The sequence below is a fragment of the Callospermophilus lateralis genome, chromosome 5 (genome assembly GCF_048772815.1).
Source record: "Callospermophilus lateralis isolate mCalLat2 chromosome 5, mCalLat2.hap1, whole genome shotgun sequence".
Lineage (NCBI taxonomy): Eukaryota > Metazoa > Chordata > Mammalia > Rodentia > Sciuridae > Callospermophilus > Callospermophilus lateralis.
Window position 1 is genome coordinate 49,001,975 of NC_135309.1, and position 19,367 is coordinate 49,021,341.

The window sequence follows — 19,367 nt, forward strand, 5'->3', positions numbered from 1 at the left end:
TAGTTCAATGGCTGCAGGCAAGGACACACAAATATTGTATGCCATATGGATACATAACACCTGTACACAATGTATAATGGAGAAAAATAAAGCAGGGGAAATAACCATTTTAGAGGGAATTCAGAGACTTCTTTCAAGTAGGTTTGAGCAGAGAATGAGGGAAATGGAAGTTTCCAGATGGAGGAAATAAGTGCAAAGACCTTGGAATGGGTGCAACCTTAGTATTGGAATAAGAGCACAGATGAGTGGCAGAAATGTGTACTAGGGACTGCACATCACAGACTTCAGCTTTTACTCCTATATGGGATGTCTTTGGAGAGTTTTTGTCAGATGAGTGCAGATGCAGGGGAATGAATTAGCTATTACAATTAAGAATGGAAATTTTGTGTATTTAATGGTGGCTTTTGACCACAAGTATAACAGAAGAGCTGAGAGACAGCTGAATTCTAAGTTTGCAAGGTAAATCTGTCTGGATTTGATGCAGATTGGAACTGGGTGGGAAGAGGAGTCAAGAAACAGCTAAGCAACTGGATGGATTTTACTGAAATGGTTAGAGAAAATTAAACTGGAAGAGGAAGAAAGATGCTTTAGAGATCTAGATACTTTAAGTGGGAGCAGATATTTGGAAGAGACAGGGCTGAAGACTGTAAGGAAGACAATTCTAGAAATAAAAGCCATTTCAAAACAGATGATCACAGTTCTAGAAATAAATGTCATTTCAAAATAGATGGTCACAGGCTTCTCATCACCATCACAAGTAACCAACACTAAGAATCATGTTTATCTGTTACAACACAAAATATCCTTAATACAACATAATGTAAAACCCCTATTATCAAATATCTTACTTTCCGTTATTTCTAAACATCACATGCCTGTAATCCCAGTGGCTCAGGAGGCTGAGACAGGAGGATCTAGAGTTAAAAGCTAGCCTAGGCAAAAGCAGGGCAATAGTAGGCACCTCTGTGAGACCCCATCTCTAATAAAATACAAAGAATAGGGCTGGGGATGTAGCTCAGTGGTCGAGTGCCCCTGAATTCAATCTCGGGTACTAATAGGAAAAAAAAAAAAGTCTTCAATTTAAATTCAAATCTGAAAGTCTACTCCCCAACTTGTCATTAGAATAAAATTGTCTTATTCCAATGCTGAGGACAGACCAGGTACTGAAAACATTAATGAATAAATAGATGTTTATACTTACAAGGTTTTTGGGTAATGCCAAACTGGCTCCTAAAAATAAAGTGCAAAATCACATTCCATTCACCAAGAAAATGACAGGACTCATTTCCCCACAACTTTGCCAATATCAAGATTTGTTTTTAATTTAAGGATGGGTGATAACCAGCATCTTTTTATGTTTTAAGTACTAACTAAAGGGGTTAGGTTTTTCATACTTTATTGGCCATTTGTTCTTCCTTTGTGGACCCCATTAGATTTTTTTGTTTTGTTTTTTAAGTGCTAGAGATTGAACCCAGGACTCTTACCACTGAACTACACCCCACCTCCTGCCTTTTTTTTTTTTTTTTGCTTATTTTTCAGTTAGTTGGCCTTATCAGATGAAACAAGTTCTTCATATATTAAAGGCATTAAAATGCTACGATACATTGTAGATATTTTCCGTTACCTTCTGCCATATAAATTTTTTTTAACATTGCTGATTTCCTACACTGTCACCTTGTCATCACAATTTCATTCACTCAATATGCCCAAATACCAAATTAAAAAAAAAAAAATTCCCAAAACATCCTATTTTTAAGAACATGACATTCATGAAGGAGTAATAGGCACATGTAGTTATATGCTATTATAGTTTGCTGTGTCTTTCTGAAGAGGGTATCTTCTCTAATTCAGACTGGCTCTAAGAGTTCAACTTTGAATTTAGGCATAGAAGAACTGTTAACCAGGCTGGGGATGTGGCTCAAGTGGTAGCGTGCTTGCCTGGAATGCGTGTGGCCCGGGTTCGATCCTCAGCACCACATACAAACAAAGATGTTGTGTCCACCAAGAACTAAAAAATAAATATTAAGAAAAATTCTTTAAAAAAAAAAAAAAAGAATTGTTAACCGTTCAAGGAGTAAATATGTATGTGAACTGCATGAGCAGAGGTAGGAAACCAAAACCACAGGGAACAGTGAACAATCCAGTTTGGGTTGAAAACTGTTGTAAGGAAATAATATTTGTAGGACTAAACCACTAAACTGTTTTCTTAACACCTTTCCTGTCATTATGTGACCTACAGCTTGCTTCCCTGTGGTGTTAAAAGCTTACCCAACCTGTTATAATTCCAGGAAAATAAAGTAGAAGCTGCATGAAAAGCAATTTTCATTTTCACCACTCCTTCAATACTTAATGCTTTCCTATTCTGGGTTACACAATCTAAATAAGTAAATGGGTTGACTAATGTTCTGTAATCTGAGGCATATCCTACAGTTTTTAGTTTTCTCATTTGATTAGAGGACACAGGCTTTCTAAAGTCTTTTTAGGTCAAGACTCCAAGAAATCAGATTTCAGTAAGTATCCAGTCTTATTTTGATCACAGATAAAATATTCTTAATTTACCTTGTGCTCTAAACATGGAGAACTTGTTATGAAGTTTGTGGCACATATACCTCTAAGATTCTAATATCATATTATTTAATATGCTGTGGGTCATACTTGCACAATAAGCTAAAGATGACAAACTGACATTTTTCTTCTCAACACACAGAAAATTTAAAATATGACCTAAGGGTTCAGTTTTTTTCCCCTAAGTTCAATCACATTTAAGACAGTTTGAACTGCAAACTCTTGTGAATAAACTATGTTTTAGGTTCTAACTTAAATTTTAGTTATTTAAGTTCCAATAATGTAGAGACTCCAGGCTTACAAGTTAAGTATTGCAAAGTTAGTGAAGAATGACTATTTGGGTAAAGATTTAAAAAAAAAAAAAAAATGTAAACATAATTTGAAAATGTGTAAAGCCTTGTATGTTCTTCAAAGTTATTAGGGAAGAAAATAAAGTATACATTTAATCTTAGTTTAATAGACTACTGTTATTTGGATTAAAAAAATAATTACACTGATGTTAAAAATTTCAAACTCAAAATATTTTTCATTGTTGAGGTAGTTTCTATTTGAAACATCAACAGCAAAAATAATGCATAAATTCTATTTACACATGTAATATAGTCCTTCCTTGAGTGAACTATAAGTAGACAAAACTAGAGAACATATCTTTTTTATATCTAACCCAATTGACTTGAAAATTTATTTCCATCTTTCAACATATATACACATTTCTTATAATTTTGTACAATTTAACCTGTCAATAATTTTCCACTGCCATTAGCCATATTCATTTATTATAAAGGGTCATTGGTATAAGGGAAATCAAGAATTCACATTCTTAGGCAGAAAATGAGAACTGAATAGCAATTTCTTCACTGTAAAGTGAATTGTTATTTAGCATATCCTCATGCTAATATGTGGCTGAACCCTAGCCATAAAGTGCACTCTGGGATTAAAGGATGTAAGTGTAGTTCAAGTACTTTCATAAAAATCACATCCTTCCTATCATATTATCTTTGAAAATAAACACTTGAAATTATACTACATGTCACAAAAACTGTTTGAACATTCTATTCCATTTATGGAATGGCTTTAAATATTATGCATGATAAATAAAGTACAGAAGAAAAAAGTTAAATCTCACTTCAAGCAATGAGCAGTCTAACCACATCAGTAAAAATGGTACTCTTTTAGTCATGGCATGACATACACATAAAATTTGAGGCTATTTTACAATTATTCTTTGAATATTTTCAATCTGAATATAATATGAAGTACACAATGATTTTAGGTTTACTCAGCAAGTTCTTTGGACATTGTTTAAATAAGTGATAAAGCAGCACAACACTGGGACTCAATCTTAAATGATAGTACCCGCCCCCAAAAAAACCCTGTAAAACTCATTTGTCTAGAATTTGTAAAATTGTTTCCTTTTCCCAGCATAATTAAATTGTGATTATTTTCTCAAAGTCTTCCAGTTTGTCAACATACTTGCTTTCTTGGCTACATATTGGCCAGAAATTAACAAGAAAAGTCTTATTTCCTTTCACCTGGCAAAGATGTAGAACCGGATTAACCAAACCCTTTGTATCAGCTGGACTGCCCTCTAATGGACTATGTAAGGTATTCAGCTAAGAGGTCAATGTGACTTGGTTTGACAAGGTAATTCAACAGAAAAAATATAAACCTCTTATACCCCTAACTGATGTTTCCTGAATGAGTTAAAAAGAAATAGAAAAACCTATTAGTAAATTAATTTTTACCATGAAAGAAATCAGCAGAGTGCCAGTTCTATAAATAAACAATTTCAATCATTTTGAAAACTGGTAATGAAAGTTCATGTAGTTTCAATCTCTTCAATCTTGGAGGCAGATCTGAAACAATGGTAGTAATAGGCAGGAGTAACAGGCATACTGTGATGTCAATCTTTTATGAAGACTTGTGTATTAACACAAATCATATTTTTGTTAGTCTATTCACTCTACAGATGTTTTCTTATGTATAAATATGAGTTACAGTAGACACATGCTGAGTAGTTGATATCTGTTAAGTCTCGTCACAGCATAAGAACTTTATGGAGCCGTTTCCTCTGTGAAAACATCATCTTGAGTAGCAAGCTGTTTTTCTCTGTGGCTCATCCCCAGGCCTGAGATTTGCAGTAATGTAGGACCAGTTTACCATCACTGCCAAAACACTACAAAAAGAAAAACGGCAACAAATTAAACCCCATTTTTGTTACTGTTAAATAAAACTAAGAAAAAGTCATATGTATCACAAATATCCATATATGTTCACGTTAGTTACCTATGTCATAAGGTAACTTTCTTTTAAAAAAATGCCTGTTTTTTTTTACCAGACATGTAACCAATAATCATAAATGTTTCACAAAAATCCATCAGTTAAGCAAATTGGGTGTGAATGGGCTTATATATTTTAATCTTGCTCTGATGATCAAGTATGTATTTTTAGATGTTCTCTACTAGTGCTTGTAAGTACACTCTAATAATTATTGCCATAGAACTGCAAGAATGTTGAGTAAAGTGGTTCTTATGTAGTTTTTTCAATTTCTTGGAGCCAGATTTGGATTACAGATCACATGAACAATGTAGAGAGACTGGATATAACTTCTAAAAATATGAAAAGATTATTTTGACATACAATTAATTTTTTGATCCTTCAATCACTGTATAAGTTATTAAAGTCCTACTACATTCAAGGTATTAGAGATGAAACAAGAGAGAATGTCATCTCTTCTTTTTTTCCCACACAGACAATTAAGAATGGCATGCCAATTCTTTTGTTTTTGGTACTGAGGATTGAAGCGAGGGGTGCTTTACCATTGAACTACATCCTCAGTGTATCAGTATTTTTTAAATTTTGAGGTAGGTTCTTGCTAAGTTGCTGTGCCTGGCCTTGAACTTATGATCCTCCTGCCTCAGCCTGCCAAGTCACTGGGATTACAGGAAGGTGCCAATGTGCTTGGCATGCCAATTCTTAAAGATATGAATGATTCATGCTATACACTATTATATGCATATTACGCACATGTGCATACTCCATTAAGGAAAAAAAAAAGTAACTTTTTACCTCATAGAGGGTTCCGACTTCCTGGTCTGGGGAAGGAGCAAAGGACTGATTCACATAAATAAACTATAAGAAAGAAAAGAAGAAAATACAGATTCATTTTTAATGGTACACTGATTAACCTGTATTTTTTTTTTTTGTTCAAATCAAGCTATTTTAAGCTGTCTTTAGACTTAACAAAGCTTCCCTAAATAATTAATTCATCCATTTAAAGAGAACTTTATGAAAATTATCTTTCTTCCAGAAGAGTAACAGAATTTTTGCTCCTATAAAGGAGTTTCCAGCTTTTAGAAATTAAAAACTTGTAAATCATTTTTATAAATAGTTTGTTCAGGCGTTCCAAGAAATCAGTATTACAAAAAATTCTACACTTGCACCTAACCATAAAGACAAAATTTCTTCTAAAAAATTCACATACAGCCCCAATCAATAAATCTAATATTCAAGATAGTCTGTGCATGCATTTTTCTTGGTTAAATGTATGACATTCATGGTTAAGGCTTTTTTTTTTTTTAATGTTTATTACCTTTAAAAAAAAACTTTCAAAGGTACGAAACTACTTCAGGCTGGTTGCTACCATAAAGTCATTTCCAGGCAAAAGAAGGGGGCTAGGCAATATAATTAAAACCCAAGGCCCTTACAATCTTGTTCTTTAAAGGATTTGTTATTCAATGTTTCAGTGTTTTTTTAACAGTATCAGATCAGATGTTATTTTGATCACTAACTATAACATGAATAAATTTTGGTAACATTTTCTCCTTAGGTATTTTATTAAGTGTGGTGATTAAAGTTTACAGTCTCTAGACCTGCCCTTGAATCCTGGGCCTAAATTCAAATAGAGCCAGGACATTTTTTGACCTGCTTCCTTATTTGTAAGCATGGAAAAAAAATAATATCTATTCTTCTTGGGGTGGCTAGGAAAGATAAAATGAGGGACTATACATTTAGTAACACTGACAGTTATATGTTCTCAACAAATGTTATTATAGTTAAATTATTTACAAATGGTTCATGCTTACATATCAATTCATGGTTAAGGATGAGTAAGGTTCTAACACATAAATTTAAGAAACATAACAGAAAGCAGTGTGCATTTTACAGAATATATTTAAAAAAAATTTTTTTAGTTGTTGATGGACATTTATTTTATTCATTTACTTATATGTGGTGCTGAGAATCGAACCCAGTGCCTCACACATGCGAGGCAAGCGCTTTATCACTCAGCCATAACCCCAGTACCAGCAGTGTGCATTTTAATGTGAATTTGCAGTTAGTTTTTGGCATTTTAACTGCACAGGCCTTACTGTTTTGGTTCTTCTTCCTTCTAGTTGGCCTTCGTAGCTGAAATAATGTTCCTTTTGTTAAATCTTTTCCTGAGTTTCATCACTTCATTTCTCAATTTTACTAATGCTGATGTTGCTCTTTCTTGTCTTGTATCATTTTCTTAATCCCTTTTAGCTCATTTTGAAATACAGCTGTGATTCTTGTCATGGAGGTACATTTTTTTCTGGAATGGTTTCATTGTTTTCATGGATGTTATTCTGTTTTTTAATATTTCTTATAACATTTTATGTCATTTGACCTTGATATGCTCCTGCTATTGGCTTTTATATGCAGTCTGTTTTCCTCAAATTTAGAATCAGGTGGGTTAGAGCAGTTTTTCTAACTTCGCAGAGCTCCTTCTGTTGTTTTCTGTATAGTGTTAAAAAATACAGAGACCTGCTTCCTGAGCTTTCCACGCTTTGTTCCCCTAACTCTGATCTGATCTCTGCCCTTCCTTTCTCATGTCCCTGATTTTGCTCAATTTTTATTTCATTTCATTTCCATAGTTTCTTCTCAGAAAGGAGTCCTGCCCTTAGAGACTAGACTTCTCAAGTTTCTTCAGTTCTCCTTAGTGTAGAAATATTGTATTCACTCCCTAAAGGACAAAACCCCTCTATTTCAGCTACTACTGGTTGAAGTGGGGACAGTTCTGGGGACCGAACTGCTAAATATGCATCAAACCATTGAGCTATACTCTTGGCCACTAAACTAGGATTCTTAAATCTGTCTACTTTGTTTTCCAGTAAGAACCTATTAGTTAATTCCCCTACTCGGTCTATTCCCTAAAGACCTAAAAGGAGCATACTATAGGGAAACTGCTACATCCATGTTCATAGCAGCACAATTCACAATAGCAAGACTGTGGAACCAACCTAGATGCCCTTCAATAGACGAATGGATAAAAAAAATGTGGCATTTATACACAATGGACTATTACTCTGCATTAAAAAATGACAAAATCATAGAATTTGCAGGGAAATGGATGGCATTAGAGCAGATTATGCTAAGTGAAGCTAGCCAATCCCTTAAAAACAAATGCCAAATGTCTTCTTTGATATAAGGAGAGTAACTAAGAACAGAGTAGGGACGAAGAGTATGAGAAGAAGATTAACATTAAACAAGGATGAGAGGTGGGAGGGAAAGGGAGAGAGAAGGGAAATTGCATGTAAATGGAAGGAGACCCTCAGGGGTATACAAAATTACATACAAGAGGAAGTGAGGGGAAAGGGGAAAAAAATATAAGGGGGAGAAATGAATTACAGTAGAGGGGGTAGAGAGAGAAGAGGGGAGGGGAGGGAGGGGAGGGGGGATAGTAGAGGATAGGAAAGGCAGCAGAATACAACAGACACCAGAATGGCAATATGTAAATCAATGGATGTGCAACTGATGTGATTCTGCAATCTGTATACGGGGTAAAAATGGGAGTTCATATCCCACTTGAACCAAAGTGTGAAATATGATATATCAAGAACTATGTAATGTTTTGAACAACCAACAATAAAAATTAATTAAAAAAAATAAAATAAAATGTATTAAAGATTAAAAAAAAAAAAAAAAAGAACCTATTAGCTAATTTGAGGTTCTTTTCTCAGTGTCGTCAGATGCCAACTCTGTTGTTTGCTGCTTCCTTTAATGCAGATGTTTGATACCATGCAGGTCCTTGCACTATCCATCAGCATGTTTGGGATTTGTGGGAATGCTTTGTCATTAAAGTCTATCATAAATATTAATATGCATTTTTGGTTTTGATAGTTAAGACAGGGTTTTTGTGGAAATTCAGAGATTCAACTATGCCTTCTGATACCATTGCTATTTTCCCAGAATTCTTAGCATTACGCTTCTTTTTGCTACAATGATGTTGGTTTTATCTAGATAAAAGTCAGAAAACAGAAGTCCTAGTTTAATACAGCAATAAAAGAGTCTTATGTTTCCTCTTGCTTAAACAGGAAAGAATAATCAGATTCACCTTAAAGCCTTTACTCTGAATCATGCAAAATTGTTGTTTTTATAGGTTAATATGGGTGACCAATGGCAATTTTACATGGCTTAATCTAATACATGTTACTATCAATCAAGTCTTTTCAGATTACTGGATATAGACAGTAAAAAATTTCAAGATTCTAACATTAACACCAAACAGAATGGTTTCTATATATATATTTCTAAAACACTAGGTTAACTTAGCTTTCTTAACCTTACCAACTCTTATAGTTGCATCTTTAGTTTATTTCATTTTTCCTAGTATATATCCTCACACTCCTGACTTTTCCATTTAGACTTGAGACTCTAGGCAAGGTCCTCTACTTCTGAGTGTTTAGCTACATACACATGTGGATGACCAAAATTGTATTGCTGAGTTCTCTCTTTAACTAAATTCTATGACCACTCAACAAAATAGATGCTCTTCCAATTTTGAATGATCACGATGGCAGATGTTCACCTGCAAAAGTCAATAATTCTCCAAACTTTGCCCAAACAATTTTCTTTGGAGGGCGTCTAAAGAGGAATCTTTCCTGAATGTCCTTTCTTTGAGAGCCGTTTACAGCCAGAATCTTGGATCAGAGTTTTAGTATATTGCTCCTTGCTGACAAAAAGAATTTCCAACATCTCACTTTAATACCTATATTCATTTCACCTGTTCTTTCTTCTTCGTTTACAGCAAATAAATCTCAACCCTATTCATACAAATTCTTGACTTCTATTTTAAAAATATTTAATGATTCTTAAACTACCTATCCATTTACATCAGTATTGTCCAAGATTGGGATCTACTGGCAGATAAAGGTGTCTAAATCAAAGTATTAATATAACACCTAATAAAATCCCAAACAGAGTCATGTGCCTCATAACATTTAGTCAACGAGGGACTGCATTTATGATGATTGTCCTATAAAATTATATCCTCAAGTGATGTAAGTCATTTTGGTTGGTGTAAGTATACTCTTTATATTCATACATCAGAATTGCATAATGATGCTCTTCTTAGAGCATGTCCCCACCATTAAGTGATGCATAAGTATACATGTCGATATTTAAATTCCTGTAGTCAAATACCAAAGTAAAAACCAGTGGCATTAAAAATATTAACTCTTCCTAGAAGTGAGTAAGGTATACTACAACATGAATTTAAATGTAAATTTCTTAGCTCTTTCATAGCACATGTCAGACATATTGCTTACCTTTAGAAGAATGGGACAAAAGCAACACTGGAATCAAAACAATGTTCTTTTCAGATTAAAAAATTGGTTTGCAATGTAAAGCAAATCTCAAATTCATCTTATTTCAGAGTTCCCAAAGAATCCTTCAATAAAGTATATAAATTCCAACAAAAAAACCAGAAAAGGGATAACAAAGTAAAATGTAGCTCCATGTGTACTTCTATATACTTATTCACTGATGCCTAGGAACTATGGTACACTTCTAAGGGAAAATAATCACTATTAGTCTCATACCAACTGTTCCGAGGCCACAAGTTTAAGGAACTTCTTGATGAAGTCAATGAGTCCTTGGATGGTTCGGGTTCGCTCTACAGCCCACTTCTTTGTTTTCATTATAGGGGTGTCTCCCACAGCCTTCAGTAGGATGTCAACTGTAAAAGAAAAAAAAAACAATTATACTGAAACACTTAATGAGAACATAATATAAAAGCCTTTAGAAATCTTAAAATATTACTTTCTTTTTCATGATTTTTCTTCTTCGATTCTCCCCATGGACTAATCTTTAAAATGCACTGACCTAACAAACAAGTCCAAAAAGAAACAGAAATGGCCCATAAAGATGTGTAACAGCAGCAAAGTTTAATCTCACATTTTGTTTTTTACTTACCAAACTACAAAGATTAGAGTATTCGTGTGGCTACTACTGTTGAGAATAAAAAATGGTATCCCCTTTCTGGAAAGCAACTTGGTAATACATATCCAATACTTGAAGACATACTTTTGACTCAGTAATACTTCTAGGAATATAACTGAAGAAAATATGTGATGTGCAAAGACTCATTTAGAAGAATCTGCCCTTCACTAAAGCATCTTAAAGGAAAAAATACTGGTAAAACCAAGTATCCAACACGGATATTTAAAAGATACTGGTTAAATAAAAGATGCTATACTCTCTTAGCTCTGTTACTTGCTAGGTATATACACATGGAAAACTTTTTACTCTCCCCATACTAGTTTCTCCATTTGTAAGAGGGAGATAATAAATAGCACCTACCTCATAGGGTTGTAATGAGGATTAAATGAATTAACATGCTTATAACAGTATCCAGTACATAAGTCATTCTTATTGAACTTTAAGATTAAATATTAAAGAGACATTATAAAAGCATATTTAACAACATAGTGATGCTAGCAAAATAAACCTAATGTAAACAGTACATATATTGTCTCAATTTCATTAAAAGCATCTTGAACACATATTCACATGATTACAGAAAATGGATAATAAAGTAAAATGTGGCTCCATGTGTACTTTTATATACTTATTCATTGATGCCTAGGAACTATAACACACTGCTAAGGGAAAATAATCACTATTAGTTTCATACCAACTGTTCCAAGGCCACAAGTTTAAGGAATTTAAACAAAATGTTACTTTTCAGTAGTGACACAGGCAATTATTACTTGACATTACTTAGGCTTTTTGTAACTGCTGAGTTTTCTACAATAAACTCTTTTAATAAAGAAAAACCATGTTATTAAAAATAAAATACAATTTGGGACCAAAAGTAAGGTTCGGAGAAATCCTTTCAATGATCCAAAATATAGCAATGCAAACCTGAAGACTATGATTCTGTCTTTTGAAGTTATGTCCCTTAAAAAAATCAAAAACACCTATAATCAAAGTAAGCAATACTGAAAGCAAAATAGCATACTGCTGCCCCCTACAGTTAATTCTGTTCTATTACCCCCTAGGCCATTCTTGGAATTAAAAGCTTGGGGCCCATTGAAATCAGAGATCAATTTATTCTGGAATGAAGGCACTTAAAATATATGATGCACATAGTTTATCTTCCTCTTCATTTGGAAGAATTTAGATGGGATTTTGGCTAGCTTGGCTTCCACACTTCCCTCCCTCTTTCCTCAGTCCCTAGGCGCTGTAATTAGGGACCCAGTCTTACTGATGAAGGAAGAAGAGCCTGAGGGCAAGAGAAGAAGAAAATTTCACTGCATAACTCTGCAATTCTTAAGGGGATCTGCCAATAGTTCCAAACTCTAGTTACCCATTAAAATCAACTGGGGGAACATTTAAAATACAGGTATACACATCAATTAAGTGAGAATCTTTTGACAGTAGAAACTTTAGCACAGTTTTGTTCAAAAGATTCCTCAGGTGAGCCTAAGGTGCACTCAGGGCCTACAACCTTGATAGGTTTCAACAATCCTCTAAAGTTGCAGAGATTGAAGTATTCAAGTTTCTTTCATCAGATCTTCCTCAAAAAGGATCACAATCAGGATAGGAATTCAATAGGATGGTTCAGTTTGTTAAAAAAAAAAAAAGAAAGAAAATTATGCATACCAAAGAAAACACACCTTCTGGGTGCTAGGTTACTGTTTTCCATCTCTGTAAAGAAGCTATCCTGAGTGTCAAGCAGTAAATTTTTGGTTTTGGTAAATGAACCCAGGAGTGTTTTTATTTTTTATTCTGAGACAGGGTCTTGCTGCTAATTGGAAGGTGGCCTTGAACTTGCCACCCTCCTGAGTTGCTGGGATTACAGGCATGCATTCACCACCATGCCTGGCTTTAAAAGTTTTGACTAAACCTTTAAAAAAATCCTTTCAATGTAGGCAAAATGGAAAAAAAAAAAATCCAACAACAATCTGTAAAACATATAGGATTCTTTTGAAGAAAGACTCTGGTGATTAATCTGTACAAGTAATCACAGTGCATTAGGTGGAATGACAACAGATTTTTTTCCAGAGGTAAAAGCAGTCTGACTTTTCTTTTTTGTGGTGCTGGATGGAGATTAAACTAGGGCTTACACTATCAGACAAGCATTTATCTTACAACCGAGCTCATTTTATCCCCAGCCCCAAATGAATCTGATTTAAAAGGGAAGCAGAGCTGGGAGAGGCAATTTTTCTCCACAGCAGCAGAAAAAAGTTCAATGAAAGGCCAGTGAGATCATGGATCAGAAAACTTATCTACCGTTCAAGACTCTGGAGAGAAAACTTGTCTAAGGAAATTCAGTCTCTTTGCAGATGTTTTGCTCACAAGCATCTCTCAACTCTCCAGAGTGCTCAAAACAAATAACATTAGAAATAAAATTTCCAACAACGAACAAATTCTCAAGCAGTAAATCGTGAGGACTGATAGGTTCAAGCAATGAAATGATTCACAATGGTTCCAAAATTTTAAAAAAAGGTAATATCTGTATTTTCAAATTTCCCTTAGCAATGTCCATACTGAGTAAAACCTCAAGTTTTTTCCGATTCAAGGAGTCAATTCACACTCTGTTGTAGGGGAGACAAAAGCAGCGATCTAATTCCAGGTCTTGCCACTGACCATCCTTAATTTGGTTGATTTCGTTCGCCAGTACTTCTCCATATTCTGACCAATCTGACCATCCTTATTACTTTAAATCATTATTCAAATATTAGCTCCTATGTTAAGCACCGGAAGCTACTGAACTTTCACTCGGATCTCACCTTCAAGACTTGTAATCTAGCCAACTCACAGGTAGATTCGAATACATTGTAAAAAGCACGGAGGCAGCTAAGTACCTGGAACCACATGGATAACCAAGGCACCTAACCTAGCCCAGCAAGCACTATGGTGAGTCCGGAGACGGCTTCCTCGTGAAGCACTTGACAAGGTTTGAAAAATGAAAGCACGCTTCCTCTCTTCGGACTCCCGAAAATGTACCTCTAGTTCGGGCCTTCCTCTAAATTTCGATTCGTTATTGGCCACCACCCTTAGAGACCGCAGCTAAACCTCCCACCTCACTGCCCAGACTGCTCTCAAAATTACTTTTTTTCTTGGTGTCGCCTGAAGGCTCCTCTGTCCCCGGCGAGACTGCAGCAGAGGGGGGCTCTGGAGTGGCTGTTTCTGGGGAGACATCCGTAAGTCCTTCACCGCCAGCAGCAGCAGTTGAAGGGAGTTGCAACACCGACTCAGGCTCCTCCGCCATATTGCACGGTGGAAAGCGAGAGCGGAAGTGGCAGCTGAGAGCGTGCAGTGGGCGGGCTCAGCGCTGAGAAGAATCGCAAAGGAGGCGCCAAAGGGGGATCTAACCCAACGGTGAACGTTGGAGCTTCCGGCTAGCTCTGCATATGGAAACTGTCTAGGACCCCTGGCTTCTACTATGGCATCTGGTGTTTTCTTACTGCGATAAACTTAAGGACGGGTTAAATGGGCAACATTCCCGGGCGCAGCCAAGTGAAAAACACCCCTCCGGTAAGTCGGCTCTGGCTCGAAAATGTTTCCGCTTCCCTCCGCGTCTGCCCCGCCCTGGCCCCGCCCCTCAACCCCCGCCCAGCGGCTCGGGAGCGCGCGCGAGCGCGTGCGGGAGGGGGCGGGTGGGGAAGGATCGCTGGCAAGATCCCGAGGCGAGGCTCGCGTGCCCGCCCCCGCCCTGGCCCCCAGCGCCCACCCAGTCGGCCCGGCCCAGCCATGATCAAGGCGATCCTCATCTTCAACAACCACGGGAAACCGCGGCTCTCCAAGTTCTACCAGCCCTACGTAAGTATCCAGCCGCCGCCGATCAGGGCGAGGGGGAGTCGCTGACGACGGGCAGCGCCCAGCGCGGCTTCCTCGGAGCGATTCCGTCCGGCGCGCTGCGGCCCTTCTAGCGCCCAGGCAGCCTGGAGCTCCCGGCTGTCAGCTTCCAGTGGGTGTGAGCCAGGTGTCCACCTCCTCGCCGGGCTCCCAGCCTCCGACGTGGCTCTGCGGGGCGGCTCCTCCGCCCGTCTGTGGACAGGGTGGTTTCCCGGCAGCTCGGGCCCGGCCCTCAGGGGTCCGGCAGCCGCAGCCCACCTGCGCCCGCGCCCTAAGTCCCGGGAGCCCACCCCGCGCGGTTGCTTTCGTGCTGTGAGCGGCTCGGGTTGGCCCCGCTCTTCTCACAGCCCCACCTCCCTTACTTCCAACCCTTCCAGGTGGATTTCTTTATGTTCGCCAGTGGACAGATGGGCTACTGTTTTTCCGTTGTAATCCTCTCATAGCGGAGGAACTTTAGCCTCCCGCGTTTCGGTGACTGCACGCTCTGTACAGTCTCCCATGGATGTTTCCATGAGATCGACTGCCCAGTGTGACTTTCAAGGTGTCTCCTTACAAAAGAGGAAGATAAGTGAGGAGCTGATAGTTTTATCATGCTTTTCACCTGATTGTGAATTACTTACTCTTGAAATAGCTGTTGACATTTTTCATGGCTGAAGTACGGTGATTCTATACCTAGAAGTTATGATTTCGGCTTCCGGTTGGGCATTTTTCAAGGGAATTTAGTTTCTCTTCTACTTACAAAGAATAGTAATATTTGTAAAACCTCTCTTTTAAAACTGCAAACGCTGTTAATATTCCTAAGTGCTCGAGGCTTTTAGGTAGTAATTTATAAATGACTGTGAAAGGGTTATATACATATGTGCATACCTTAGGGCAAAATTCACCTCTAGGTTAAATACATAAAATTGGGCTCTGGATGGTAGGATTAATGTGAGATGTAACTATTGTGTTGTATTGGGGCATTTTGCTTGTAGCCAGAAATGACCTTTCAATTCAGTATTGAAACTGTGCCAAGACTAATACTTTTATGCAGTTAGGTCCCAGATGGAACTCATTCTTGCCATTAAAAATTAAATATGAAAATGTCAGTTTGTCTAAAATGATAATATAGTCTGTGGAGGTGTTGGCTGAAGAGAAATCTTGAGCTTGTTTATTTCCTTAAGTTGTTTTGCCTTTGCTGGTGATAGAGAATATTTTGCATTAATTCTGGGTAGTTTTAGTTTAGTGTAACTTAAATACGAATGCTCCGTTTAAAAATTCTACATTATTCTTTAATCCAGAATATAATTCTAATTGATCCTTCTGAATAAAAAAAATACCATTAACTTTCCGTTGTTACCCATTTCTTTAAAATGTTAATACCCTTTGTCAAAGGAACGTTTCTCCTAATCATTTTACCAGTGCCGTTTTCAGTGAAGAAAAAGTATATTCCAATAGTGAAATAGAATTCAAAAATTTATTTTTCCATATCTCAATTTAATATTCCCTGGCTGATCAGTAATCAGTATGCCACCCCTGTAGTGTAGAATTTAACCATCTACTAAAATATGAATTTAATTAGGAAATCTAGAAATACATGTTTCTTGTTCAACAGTGGTAATAAAAATATTACACGGTGATACATTTACTCACTAGATAGCACTGAAGCTTAATGTGGAAAGAGGCTTCATGGGGAAATGTAGCTAGAAGGTATAAAAGGTCAGTTTATTGGTTGTGAAGAAGTGGGGTGCCAGAAGCTGTTTCTGTGTATTAGTCTTTATAAGTTGGATTTTTGCCAATAATATGCTTTCTCCAGTAGATTATAATCTATTTGAGGGTAGATATCTTTTTCATTCATTTATTCCATCAGTTTATCAGTAAATATTTATTTCATGACTTATGTGTGCAGACACTGAATATGAACAAAAAAATCTATCTTCTGCTCTTGTGAGAAGGGTGTAGACACAGCTAATAGGAAGCAGACTATATAGTGTGCCAGGTAGTAATAAATGCTGTGGAAAAAACAAAACAGGGCAAGGTGATAGGGAGTGTAAGGATGGCAGTTTTAAATAAGGTAGCCACTTAAGTTCTCTTGAGAAGGTGACATTTGAAAAAATACTTGAAGGACATAAGAAAGCAAGCCTTGCAGATATCAGGGAAGAGCATTCCAGGCAAATGTGTAAGCCCTGAGGAGAGAATGCCTGTTTGAAGAAAACCAAGAAGACTGGTATAACAAGAGCAGACTGTGTCAGGGAAGAATTGTTGGAAATGATGTTTGTTTGCATAGGGTATTGGAGTGCATTCTATTCATACTACCTGGAATGTCCTTCTCTTCAATTGCCACATGTCCAAATTTGACTCCTTGTTCTAGACCCAGCCTAAGCATCTCATAAGTGTTCCTTGAAGTATTTTATCTTGCTGTAAGACTCCTCCTGGTTCTTAGGATTTAATTTTTTATCCTTTAAAGGTACAGTATTCTGTTTTAGAGCCTATATCCTTGAAGGGAGGTATTAGGGTTTAGGTATATTGGTGTCACCCCAAGCAATCAACAATGAATCTTTTTTTCTGAGCTATATCCCTAGCCCTTTTTATTTTATTTTTTATTTTGAGATAGGGTCTCTGTTGCCCAGGCTGGCCTCAAACTTGCCATCCTCCTGCCTCAGCCTCCTGAGTAGCTGGGATTATAGGCATGTCTCACTGTACCCAGCTTACATTAAGTCTTGAACTTAAAGAACTCTTGATGATTCTTTGATGAAGACATTCATTTAGAACCTACCTTGGGATATAGTTCAGATTTAGAATTGATTCCCTAAATTTCCTTCCAACTCTCAACTCTCTTAGTCCTTCATTAACCAGAGGTTTTATGAATCCATTCCTTTGTTACAAAAGTAGAATAGCTGTTACTTTAACAGTTTCTGTTTAAGTTGAAAGAAGTCTCTAATAAATAAATAAATAAATAAATTATATGTGTGTATAAATTTTTATATATATATATATATATATATATATATCTCCAGTAACATTGACAGTTTCAAGTCTAACTTAAGTAATATCTAGGGATATGACTGGGTCAACAGTTCTGTACACTGACAGTATGCTGAGGTTTGAGTCCAGCTACATTGGTTTCGCACTGAGCAGTTTTGACTTTTTGTCAACAAGTTAATACTGTTACATTGGATTTTCATTCTTCATTTATTTTTCCTCATGGTATAACAATTTATATGTTCATTTCTATCTGTTAGCAGTGCATATTTCCATTTCATGCTGCACTAGATTTTTAGCTTTGATTGTGCATCCAAGCTGTTGTCATGTGTGAAACATATGAAGTCACATATCTGTTTCACTGAACTTAAGTTTTGGTTCATGCTACTAGAGTCGGATATTAAGAATTTGAAGGTGTATCCTTTTTTGTTTTTCCCTTTTGTACACTTGAGCCATTATAGCAGAAGGTCAAATGTTTTTGTCTCTTCTATTTAATGCTTAGCCACAGTAACTTTAACCTTTACTCTTTTAATATTCACCTGGCAATGTCTGTGTGTTATTGAGACATATGTTTCATAAACCAGTTATATTTTTACAGAGCTATCAAATAAGAGAAAAAAAAACCCTGTGGGTTGTGATTTCTGTATTATTAGTGTTCTTTGGTGAGTCACTCTAAGTACAAATGCTTTCTTTTTTTTTCTTCAAATATTTATTTTTTAGTTGTAGTTGGACACAATACCTTTATTTTATTTATTTGTTTTTATGTGGTGTAGAAGGTTGAACCCAGGGCCTCACACCTGCTAGGCGAGTACTCTACAAATGAGCCACAACCCCAGCCCCAGAAATGCATTATTTTATATGAGTTGCCATATTTGTTTCCACAGATATAAAAGATCAAGATGTGTATATGTGTACATACACACATGCCACCCTATATAAAATGCAAGCTGGAAAATTTCCAAACTTTAAAATGCCTGAGTTGCCTCAGTTTTCTTATCAACTGTGTCTGATTTGTTGTTTGTCGCCAAAAACAAATCCTAGAAGGAACTGTAAGACTCTTCTTTCCTTTTTTAAAAAAAATTAATATGAAAAAATTTGGATGTATAATTTCTTTCTTTTTTAAAGAATCCTTAAGAAAGACATATCTATATTTTTTGATACTCTTTTTTTAGTGACTATTACAAAAGTGTGGTGGATGTGATCGTTAAACTTACTCTCTGATCAAGCTGTAGTTATTAACAGTTCTGAGTATTAAGGTGTTAGTATATATTAACATAGTATTTCAGCTTTTTTATTTAGAAGGAAGTTACAAATGATTTGTTTTCCTTTAATATTTAGTAGAATGCTTTTGACTACATAAATTGGGTTTTATGTTGCATCACTCCAATGCCTAAAAAAGAACTGTATAAATTATAGGAAGTGCAGAGCAGTAAACAGATTACAAATTTATTTGCGTCAGCAAATCAGTGGCTTCCTTATAGATCCAGTTTCTTTTTCTTTCTTTGTTTTACTCATCATAAAATTACTGTTATCCAAAGGCTGGTTTCTTTCCTTGTCAATTAAATCAGAAAGACACAGTGATCTGTTTCTTTCTGGGAATGTATCTTTTTTCTCTCTAGTCTGGTTAGTCCTACCCAACACCAGTATTACTTCTAACCATGAAGGGTAGAAACACAGATAAAATTGGTACATTGTGGAAAGTTGGAATAGAGGAGTGGATGTTGCATCGATCATCC

The 19,367-nt window shown here is 36.3% G+C and overlaps 2 protein-coding genes across 3 annotated transcripts in view; one reads left to right on the forward strand and one right to left on the reverse strand.

Moving 5' to 3' along the window:
* Positions 1-3,002: 3,002 nt before the first annotated feature.
* On the reverse strand, positions 3,003-14,118 carry Atg12 (autophagy related 12). Of its 2 annotated transcripts, XM_076856661.2 has the most exons (4): positions 13,924-14,118; positions 10,407-10,543; positions 5,635-5,697; positions 3,003-4,741 (listed from the first exon to the last, which is right to left on the reverse strand). In XM_076856661.2, exons 1-4 carry the CDS (start codon positions 14,081-14,083, stop codon positions 4,682-4,684), a joined length of 420 nt encoding a protein of 139 aa, XP_076712776.1. In that variant the 5' UTR covers positions 14,084-14,118; the 3' UTR covers positions 3,003-4,681. The 2 variants fall into 2 exon arrangements, with proteins under 2 accessions (XP_076712776.1, XP_076712777.1); XM_076856662.1 differs by lacking the exons at positions 3,003-4,741; positions 10,407-10,543 and having other exon boundaries at positions 5,636-5,697; positions 13,924-14,100.
* Positions 14,119-14,424: 306 nt separating this feature from the next.
* Ap3s1 (adaptor related protein complex 3 subunit sigma 1) overlaps positions 14,425-19,367 on the forward strand; it is an 81,999-nt gene continuing 77,056 nt past the window's right edge. Inside the window, exon 1 of the mRNA XM_076856663.2 lies at positions 14,425-14,634. Coding sequence (XP_076712778.1) covers positions 14,566-14,634 — 69 coding nt within the window. The 5' untranslated portion in view covers positions 14,425-14,565. The remainder of the gene's footprint in view (positions 14,635-19,367) is intronic.